Source organism: Acinonyx jubatus, chromosome B1, assembly GCF_027475565.1.
Source record: "Acinonyx jubatus isolate Ajub_Pintada_27869175 chromosome B1, VMU_Ajub_asm_v1.0, whole genome shotgun sequence".
In the NCBI taxonomy this organism is placed as follows: domain Eukaryota; kingdom Metazoa; phylum Chordata; class Mammalia; order Carnivora; family Felidae; genus Acinonyx; species Acinonyx jubatus.
The window spans coordinates 24,190,808-24,201,701 of NC_069382.1; the positions used below are offsets into that span (position 1 = coordinate 24,190,808).

A 10,894-nucleotide genomic window follows, 5' to 3' on the forward strand; every position below is an offset into this window, starting at 1 on the left:
ATTCATTCCTTTTGGATGTACTCAGAGGCAATAAAAAATTTTGTTCAAGTTTAGCAACAAGAAACTTGTTGCTTCAAAATGCAGAAACCCATGAATTATCTTTATTTTTTTAATTAATTTATTTTAAGAGAGAGAGAGTGAGCAGGGGAAGGGCAGAGAGAGAGGGAGAGAGGGAACCCCCAGATTCTGCACTATAAGCACAGAGCCTGACGCTGGGCTCTATTTCATGAACTGTGAGATCATGATCTGAGCCAAAATCAAGAGTCGGATGCTTTAACTGACTGAGCCACCCAGGAGCCCCTGAATTATCTTTAAAATGAATAATTCAGATGATTTTTTTTCTATCTGAAAACGTGGATTCCAAAGAAATATTTTTATATTTTTTAAAATGAAAACTGTATTAATCAGTCACATACTTCTGGAAAGATGTCTTATCAAAAACATTCTATTAATTTGCCACTGAGAAAATGTATGTGTATTCATGATAAAAGGGAAGCATCAACCCATGGAAAGAGAAAGAAAAATGATAGCTGCACAAAAGCAAAATGTTGACAGAAAGGGGTATGCCCGAATTATTTTTCCTATTTTGGTGCAAAAGACATATTAAATTTCATTGCTTTGATGCACTTGTTTTTTCACCCATGAAGCTTTTGTTGGGCCCCATTCATGCTCAACTGTGCTACATGCCATAGATATGATATAATGTAAAGTCTCTACACTTGAGATGCTCACAACCAAGTAATAAGGAAAAACATGTTGAGACACAAGTATTCTAATATGAATTTATATTAATCCCATAGGAGCATGATTGATTTTAATTAGTCAATTGTTTTAGGGTTATCAAATGAGTGCAATGAAAACAAGGTTTTAGGTTGGGCGAAATGGTACAGCAAACCATATGATCATCTCAATTGATGCAGAAAAAAATTTTTTTGGACAAAATTAAACATTTTTTTGTGATAAAAATTTAACAAGTTTAGAAGGGAACTTCCTCAATATAAGAAGCCCACTTATAAACAACCCACAACTAACATCACATTCAATGGTCCAAGACTGAAAGCTCTTCCCCTCAAACCATGGACAAGACGGGGGAGCCTGGGTTCCTGTGGGTTAAGCATCCAACTTTGGCTCAGGTCATGATCTCAGGGTTTGTGGGTTTGAGCCCCGCATCAGGCTCTGTGCTGACAGCTCAGAGTCTGGAGCCTGCTTTGGATTCCATGTCTCCCTCTATCTCTCTGCATCTCCCTGCTCACACTCTATCTCTGTCTCTCAAAAATAAACAAACGTTAAAACAATTAAAAAAAAACAAAAACAAAAAACCACCAGGGACAAGATGAGGATGTCTGTTTTCACCACTGGTATTCATTATAGTACTAGAAGTGAGAACCAAATTAAGCAAAAAAGAAAAAGAAAAAAAAATATCCAAATTGGAAGGAAAAAGTAAAATTACCTCTGTTCACAGATGACATAATCTTATAGCTAGGAAACTCTAAATAATCCACTAAAAAAAACCCAAAAACCTGTTAGAGCCAATAAGTGAATTGAAACAAATTTTCAGGATCCAGAATCAACATGCAAAAAATCAGTTGTGGTTTTATTCACTATCAGTGGACATCCAAGAAGAAATTGGATTGGAAAAAACTTCATTTACAATAGCAAACAAGGGAATAAAATACAGTGCTTAGGAACAGATTCAACAAAAGAATCCTACAACTTATACACTGAAAACTACAAAACACTGCTGAGAGAAATTAAAAGGCTACATTAATGAAAAAACATCCCTTGTGCTTGGATTGGAAGGAAGACTTAATATAGTTAAGATGACAATATTATCAAAGCAATTTACAGATTCCATGCAATCCCCATCAAAATTCCAATGATGTTTATTGCAGAAATGGAAGAAACCATCCTAAAATTTATATGGACTCTTAAGAGACACTGAATAGCCAAAACAGTCTTGAAAAAGAATACCAGAGAAGAAGATTTCACATGTACTGATTTCAAAACTAACTACAAAGCACAATAATGAGACATTGTGGTACCAGCATAAGGAGACCTACAGATCAGTGGAATAGCATTTAGTGTCTAGGAATAAACCCTCAAATTTATGGTGAACTGATTTTTGAGAGGAGTGCTGAAACTGTTCAATGGGGAAAGAGCAGTCTCTTCAATAATTGTGCTGGAAAAACTGGATATCCACATGTAGAAGAACGAAGCCTTACTTCACACCATAAATAAGAAAATTCAAAATGGGTTAAAGACCTAAACACAAGACCTAAGACCACAGAACACTTAGAAGAAAACAGAGGGACAAATACACATGACCTTAGATTTGGCAATGCTTTCTTAACTATGACAACAAAAGTATAAACAACAAAAGAAAAAACAGACACATTTGACTACATTAAAATCCAAAAGTTTTATGCACCAAAGAACACTATTAAGAGACTGAAAAGGCAACCCACAGAATGGAAGAAAATATTTGCAACTCACATATCTGATAAGATTTTCAGATCCAGAATATATCAATAACTCTTCCAATTCAATAAAATAGTCAACCCAATTAAAACAAAAAAGGTCTTTGAATAGACATTTCTCCAAAGATGATGCACATATGGCCAATAAGCACTTGAAAAGATGCTCAACCTCATCAGGCAAATGAAAATCCAAAGTGAAATGAGTCGCTGCTTCACACCTACTTGCATGGTTATCATTTTTAAAAAATAGAACATAACAAGACATGGAAAATTCGGAACCCTTGTACCTTGCTCGTGGAAATGTAAAGTTCTGTAACTGCTGTGGAAACCATCTGGCAGTTCTTCAAAAAGTTAGAATTACCGTGTGACCCAGCCATTCTGCTTCTAGGTATCGACCCCAAAGAATTGAAAACGGGTGTCCAAACAGATATTTGTATGCCAACACTCACAGTGGCATTATTCACAGTAACCAAAAAGTGGAAACAACCCAAGTGTCCATCAGCAGATGAATGAATAAACATACATCTAATGTATATGCATGTAACGGTATAATATTCAGTCTTAAACAGAATGAAATTCTGATACATGCTACAATATAGGTGAATCTTCAAAACGATGTGTGGCAAAATAAGCCAGACACAGAAGAACAAATATTTTGATTCCATTTATATGAAATGTCTAGAATAAGCAAATTCATTGACACAGTACCTTAGAGGCCAGCTACCAGGAACTGGAAGGAGCAAATGGGGCGGGGGGAGGGGGCGGTTATTGCTTAATGGATCTGGAGTTTCTGTTTGGGGTGATGAGAAACTATACAACATTGTAAATGTAAATTATGCCACTGAATGGTACAATTAGCCATGGCTAAAATAGCAAATTTTATGATATATGTACGCACACACACACGTTATAACAGGGGGGGAAAAACAAGGTACAGAAGAGAGTACATAAGTTGTCTTTGATGTTTATGTTTGCATAAACACTTGAAAGGCCTAAGAAACTAGCGTAAGTGGCTACTTACGGTTAACATGGATATTCAGCTCATACACACTAATTCAGTTCCGACTGTTTAAAATCTGGAAATACTCTGTCCTGATTGGTAAATGGCCGCTCCCCAATTCCTGCATTTCTTCTACCTCTGTCCTCATCCTGGGATACCCGGTTGTCTGATCATTCAGCAAGTAAAGAGTTAACCCCTGGCAGGCAAGGGTCTGGCTGGACAGCATAGAATTAAGTGGGATGGGATGGGATCAGGGGGGTAGGAAAACTGCATACTAAAACCTTTTAACATCATTTTGATTTTTTAAACCGTGTAACTGTATTACCTATTTACTATAGTGAAATAGAAGAACTAAAACAAAATTAAAGAGTACACCAGCTATAAAAGACAATTAAGAGAATTTGAATAAAACAAATGTTACTTGTAGACCACAGCAGCACAAAGAACAAGAGACTTCAGAGATGCGAAAGTTGTGTAGAGGATAAAATATGGGGGTTTGGGGGGGGGAGGCATAGAAGAAGATGAGATTAGATAGGTAAATGGGGACCAGATATGAAGGAACCTCTATGTGGCATTGGTTAATTTGAGCTATTTCTACAACACTGATAAATCAGTTACTACTTTTTTAATCAAGGAAATAAGTTGAACAGGTCTCTGTGTTAGAGAAATAATTCTGCCAACTGTGCAGACAATGGACTGGAGAGGAGGGAAGCCGGGAGTGAGAGGCTGACATGACGAGGATAGTGGTAATGAGATGGAAATGAGAAGTCATGGTCCGAAGATACTAAAGAATGATCCAGTGGTCTTGCTGAAAAGTAGTTAGCTTGGGGGTTGTTAAAAGAGGAGGAACAAATAATGACTCTAACATTTCTAGCTTAGTTGACTAAAGGGGTGGATTATGACCTTTAATGGGGAATTCTAAATGGGAAATTATTCTGAATTTGATTGTGAAATGTGAATATATTGAGATGGCAAAGAAAGAATGACATAATGTGGATTTTAAATAAAAAGTTACTATGAAAATGGTAATGATTTGTTTTCCATTTTATTTAGGAATGACTAACAGGAAATAGGCTAAATTCTACAGGATACAACAGTATCTTTATACATAAATGAAGGTCTAAACTCCAAAGAGTGTTATTGGAACATGATACAAAAACTGTTTTGTGCTGATTTTTACAAGTTTCTTTTTGACTGTGACAGCTTAGGTGTTAGACATGTAGAAAAATGACGTCCAGATGCTGTCGGTAATTCTAGGATTTATGTTTTTATAGGGAAATAACAGATAAAATTTCTCGGAATGCATCTAACACTTTTCCAACAAATGTATTTTCAGATTACCATGGTATTCTCCAGGGGGTGATACTGTTTCATCAGAATGGAAATTAGGAGGAACAAGAAAACTTTCATAGAATCTTTATGAACAAAATGGCTTTTTAGAGCATTCTTTCCTCAATTCTGTATCTATCTCCAGCTTACCCCGTCGCCCCCATCTCCCTGCACTTAACCAGGAATATAGTGTATTCAAAGTCTTCATTTCCATAACTTACATCTACTCCTCAATCCACTTAGTCTGTCTGCCCAATTTCTGTAAGTGAAGTGACTATTGCTAAGGTCAACAGAATCCAACACATAACTTAGTTATCTCACAGGAACTTTCTGTTGAGTTAGCATGCTTAGACAACCCATCCTTTTTGGAATATTCTTTCTTTGATCTCTGTAACATGACACATTCCTGGTTTCCTATGATCATTTCTTCTCAACCTCCTTTGCTGGCTTATTCTCTCCCACCCAGCCGATAGTTGCTGAATTTCTCAGGAGTTGCTCATAGCCCCTCCTCTCTCTCACTCTACTTTCTTCTAGAAAAGCTCACCGTATCTCTTATTTCAATTCCCAACAAGATGTCAATGATTCCACCACCACCACCCCTCCAACTTTATTTCAAATCTCTAGGCTCAACCTTTTCTTTAGACTGCACCCACAAATAACCGTTTCTCAACCTCTCAATGTGGATGTCTCAAATATACCTTAAACTTTGTCCAGATAATCACACTCTTAATCACTACCATCAAACAAGATCTTTTCCAATATTCCTATCTTAATGATGTTATCTTTCATCCAAATGCACAAGTCAGAAACTTAGTAACATTCTTAACATTTACCCTTTATTAAATCCCATATCCATTACTTCACCAAAGGCTGTTATTACCTCCTAACCATCTCTTACATTTCTGTACTTCTTTCTGTTGGTATGGTCAAAACCCTAAACTACCAACATCTCTCTCCTGGATTGTGAAAACTTTACAAGTATACCATCTACAATGTTGCCCTCTATAATGTGAAAAAATGTACTGGATGGAAAGTTTTTAGTCGTCACCTCTGTGAAGAAAACATAGTAAAGTCTTAAATTGGTTTCCAAAGTGCCTGTAAAAATGATGATTATTCAAATACACAACAGAAACATTTATCCACATTACACATTATCATTAATAAACACTGTGTCCTGTTTGGATAGCGTAAGTGGTTTGGACAGGTGGTGGAGAAAAGGTAAATGACAAACACTTTTTTCATTCTGCCACACCTGTTCTGTATCTGACCTTTCAAAACCAGAGTTTCTGATCTGACTTTTCTCATTCAGTCTTTTCCAGATTATTTTGGGATCATCTGAAAGCCTGGGGAGGCCCTGATGTGCATCTCCAATAAGGGTAAGAAAGTCTCTGGTATAAAGATGTTCATCCATTTTCTCTTGGAGTAGAAGTGACTCCAGTAAAGTCTTCTTTTGTCTCAGAAAGGCCGATTGAGCCAGTTCTGCTCTTTTTCTGTTGCAACTGGGGCACTGAGAAGAAATGTGTTGATCAGCTGTTGCCACCTGTTTTGGTGCTGTCATGTTTTTTAAGTAGATTCTGTTCAAAAGTTCATCAGGCACAGTACAGTTGAAGGCATCTATCTCTGAAGCCTCTGCAACCAATCTAAGCTGTGGCTTTTTTTGTCTGCTGCTCTTTTTCTCCTTCAAGTTTGCTCTGCGATGGATCAGGCTTATCTTAACGGCGCAAAAAGACTGCCGGGCGTTCAGTTCTTCATCGGATACCCGAGTGCTTTGTGTCTGAAGTTTAGCGTCTGGTTGGTACTGTCCAGAGTTAGTTTCTTTGCCCTTGAGATAGTTGATCCATTTTCTACTGAACTTCTCCTCATTATTTTTGTAGTCTGGAAGCTCAGATTGTTTGTCTCCGTCTTCCAAGGGTGTGGTCGGCTTTCCACTCGCAGGTTTGCTCCCAGAGGCCTGGGGCCAGGGCTGCAGTCCTCCAGAGGAGCTGAATGAACCGGAACTCTGTACCTCATCAGGAATGGTGTCCTCAGAAAGGTCTGCCATAGCCCTCAAGTCCGTTTGGGCCAGTTCCCCTGGCTCTTGTGAATTCCTCTGTGCAGGTGGCTATCCCTTTGCATCATACTTGGGTGTTCAGCGGCTTTGTTCCGGTCAAGACTGGCTCAGGAACTAGCGAGCCCCGAGCGCACCGGGGATCAGTCTCAGGGCTGTCGCTCAGCAAGGCTCCCCTTCCGGGCTACGCCTTCCCGCTGCCTTGGCAACGGGGGCGGCAGCGTCATGCGGTCATGCGCAGTGGGTGCGGGCAGGCGCCGAGCCCCTCCTCTTCCCCCGCCTTCCCCAGCTTCGCCTCTGCGCTGCGCGGACAAGCGCAGGTCTCGCTGGGTGTGCGAGGCTCGGACCGTGTTTGCTTTCCAGCGGCTCTTCTGTAGTGCTGTTTTAAATATAAAATCTGACAATCCTTTAGAAAAGCTAACAAACTCCTTTCCTCAGAGGTCAAATATTTGTCTGAGGCCAACGGGGGATAGGTGGCCTCTGAACTAATTCAAGAATGTTGCCCTGCCCAAATTAAAAAAAAAAAAAAAATGATGGCCGAAAAGCGCAAGCAAAAACACGTCTGCAGATCTTCTGGCCAGGAGATCACCTCTTTGTCAACCATGTCTTAGAGTAAATATGGAACTGCTGAAACCATCCTTACGAGACTGCCTGCACATCTTGCACAACTTTCTGTGCTCCAGTATTGGGACGTCAGTCTGTGCTCCGGCTTTGCAAAACACAGGTTCTCAGGTCTTTGGTTCAAGCAGTTCTCTGGCTGGCATGTCAGCACCCCTTCTTTTTATGTGACTTATTATTGTTACCCCTTCAAATCCCATTTCCTCAGGAAGGGCTTCATACCCACCCCTGCCCCAGACTCTTTACAGCCTTTCTTTCATGGTTTGCAGCTATTTGATGACGTCCCCCCACACCCCCCACTAAATTAAAACCTCCCTGACCCATTAGAAGGCGTTAGATACATCTGTTAAGTAAATGCATTGAATGACTCTGAAAACAGAAGTAAATGCAACGTCACAAAGTAGATTCTGTGAAATAAATACTACCAGGTCAAGGAACTCCCATCTTTATATTTCTGAACCACCCCCACCCCAACCCATTTACTCTTTTACATGACATATCCTTTTAGGATAGCCTCTTTTAAAACATGGCAGAATTTTATTAATAACTAGTCTCTAGAATCAGAATACGTTGACTCTAAAGATAGACTTTTTCTAGGTCTTAATAAATGTCTGAGTCTAGGTCTTGTAAGTATGGGAGATAATTTCAAGAGAATGGGCTCCCTGGTCAGTCCCGTGTGTGTTATTCAAGTCTAACCAGGATATACTTAATGTTATTCCAAAAATGTCCACCTTGGCAAAGAGTCAAAAGTCTGAAATGTTCAAAAAGCATCTCTCAAATATGAGCCAGCTTCATATTAATGATAAAGAGATTGCAACTTCATTTATTCAACCCAGATAATATTTTATCATATGTTGGTCTTTATATAATTTGTGGATAGCTCCAAGTGATTTCCAGCATCTCAAAAGCTCAAGATTTCATTTTTTATGTTTATTTTAAAAACCTTCCTTATCGTCTGAATATTTATACATAATTCACTATAACGCTTTTTAACTGAAAACATTGATCAAAGGAGCTATACTTTAAATAAACTATATTCATGTCTCCTAATGTGCTAAATATTTTTTAATAACCTTATCCTAGAAGCAGATACTTTTGGGGAGAATATCCTATAATTGACTTTTCTTTCTTTTTTTTTTTTTTTTTTTGTAATAACCAGCATGAGCCAGTAAATTGTTTAGTATTCTAATATGTGTGTTTTCCAAGACCCAGTTAGGTTCCTTCCAGGGTCCTGACAAAATGCAAGTTTAGTGGAACTTGCCGAAACGTCTCCTGGCTATCTTGCCTATGCTTTGACACCCATGGCTGTTTGGATCCCTTCTGTAGGTTGGCTCTTTTTCTCTCAAATGTATGCTTGTGAAGTGCCATAACTAATGTGCTCTGGGTGCCTGGGTGGCTCAGTTGCTTGAGCATCTGACTCTTGATTTCAGCTCAGGTCATGATCCCAGGGCCTGGGACTGAGCTTATGCTCAGCACGGAGCCTGATTTGGATTCATTCATATTCTCTCTCTCTCTCTCTCAAATTTAAATAAAAATAACACATAATTAAAAAATTTAAAAAAACAATGTGCTCTGGCACACACAGCATAGGCAGGAGCCCTTGCCACTTCAAGGGCTGGGAGGAATAGGAAGTAAGGAGATAAATCAGGTGCTACTGGCCTAACCACCCGATGGCACTACTTTTGTTGCCCTGCAGACACTGTCTCTTCCTTCAAAGTTCTTAACGGGGAGCAGGGCGAAGCTCTTTGTCCAGCTTTCCCTCAACAATCAAATGTGCCTTACAGCCAGGGGCTTACCCCCAGAGGGAGAAGGTCAAAATTAGTCTTCCTGTCTAATTCCCTTTCTCTCTTATTTCTCTTTTTTTGGAGACAGGACACACTTCCAGTTGCTTCCTGGTAAAAAAAAATATATATATATACATGTATACATATATATATATATATATATATATATATATATATATATATATATATATTCAGCATACACACACAGCCATTGTGGTGTACAGGGTAAAAGGAGGGCATCTAGTTTATGAAAAAGGGAAATTAAGTTAACAGATCTTTCAAAAATATTCTACCCTTTACCTAAACTTCACAGCATTGTTCTTGGTTCTGTGGATTAAACAAAATAAAATATTATTTCTTCTCCTAAGGGTCTAAGATGAATGTGTGAGAAATCTCATGGTGAGGAACGATTTTTGCAGAGTAAAGAATCTTATATCACTCATATTAAAAACATTATTGGGGTGCCTGGGTGGCTCAGCCGGTTAAGCATCTGACTTCAGCTCAGGTAATGATCTCATGGTTTGTGGGTTCGGGCCCCATGTCGGGCTCTGTGCTGACAGCTCAGAGCCTGGAGCTTGCTTCAGATTCTGTGTCTCCTTCTCTCTCTGCCCCTCCCCTGCTAATTCTCTCATTCTCTCTCTCTCTCTCTCTGTCAAAAATAGATAAACATTAAAATTTTTTTTTAATTATTTCAACTTACGGGACAGTGGTTGTTATTCATGTCTTTAAAATGTTTTCCCTCTCACAAATATCTGAAACTTTCCATTCTTTTTTCCTATGTATCTTCTGTAATTTTGCTGAAATTGATTACCTTATGCAAAGTCACCTTTTACTTTAATAATTATTGTTTTGCAAAGGAAATACATGTTTATTGTAGGTACTTTAAAAGATAAATATAAACCTCCAATGTTGATTTTAAGTAAAAGTTGCCCAAATTCCAGTCTCCCAATGATTATACTATAAACATTTATAAAACATTTTCTATTTCTCCTTAAATAATTTTTGTTAACAAAATATTATGTTTTTATGAACTATTTTCTTCAATTAGTAATAATATGACTTTTCCATTCAACTTATTTTGAAAACATTTATACATATTTGATTTATTTAATTAAATGATTTAGGCACAAGGTATGTCCAGTTTTTCGCTCCAAAAAATTATTGGAATAAATGTTTCTCTAATTAAATCTTTATGTATATTCATAGCTATACATTTATGATAAATTCCAGAAATTATACCTGATTGGTCAAAATGTATGTACAGTTTTAGGGCTTTTAAGATATCAGTTCCTTCCTTTCACTTTTTACCCCCTACTGCATTGTAAAAAATCCAAGATAAAATATTATTTTATCCATAATTATTCAGTTTATGTCTCTCAGAAGTAATGCCTGTCTAAAAATCTAACCGCATTATGATGATTATCACACCTAAAACATAATAATTCCTTAATATAATCTAATAATTATTCTGTAGTCAAATTTCTCTGCGTCAAAAATGCCTTTTTGCAAGCTGTCGTGCTTGTATCGAGGTCTCCTCGCTGCATTTGGCTGATAACACTTCTCAAGTCTCTTTTCCTCCACAATTCTTCCAAAGTAAAACCAGTTTTCAAAAAGGAAAGAGAAAAAAAAAATTAAAAGA

At 37.9% G+C, this 10,894-nt stretch overlaps 1 protein-coding gene across 1 annotated transcript; it reads right to left on the minus strand.

The window, feature by feature from the left end:
* Positions 1-5,620: 5,620 nt before the first annotated feature.
* CB1H8orf48 (chromosome B1 C8orf48 homolog) lies at positions 5,621-7,726 on the minus strand. The gene has a single exon (XM_027077285.2). The coding sequence runs from the start codon at positions 6,845-6,847 to the stop codon at positions 5,951-5,953; it is 897 nt and encodes a 298-aa protein (XP_026933086.2). The 5' UTR covers positions 6,848-7,726; the 3' UTR covers positions 5,621-5,950.
* Between the last annotated feature and the right edge of the window lie 3,168 nt (positions 7,727-10,894).

Excerpts from the sequence above, each read along its gene's own strand:
- CB1H8orf48 (XM_027077285.2), bottom strand. The coding sequence starts at position 6,847 with ATGGCAGACCTTTCTGAGGACACCATTCCTGATGAGGTACAGAGTTCC.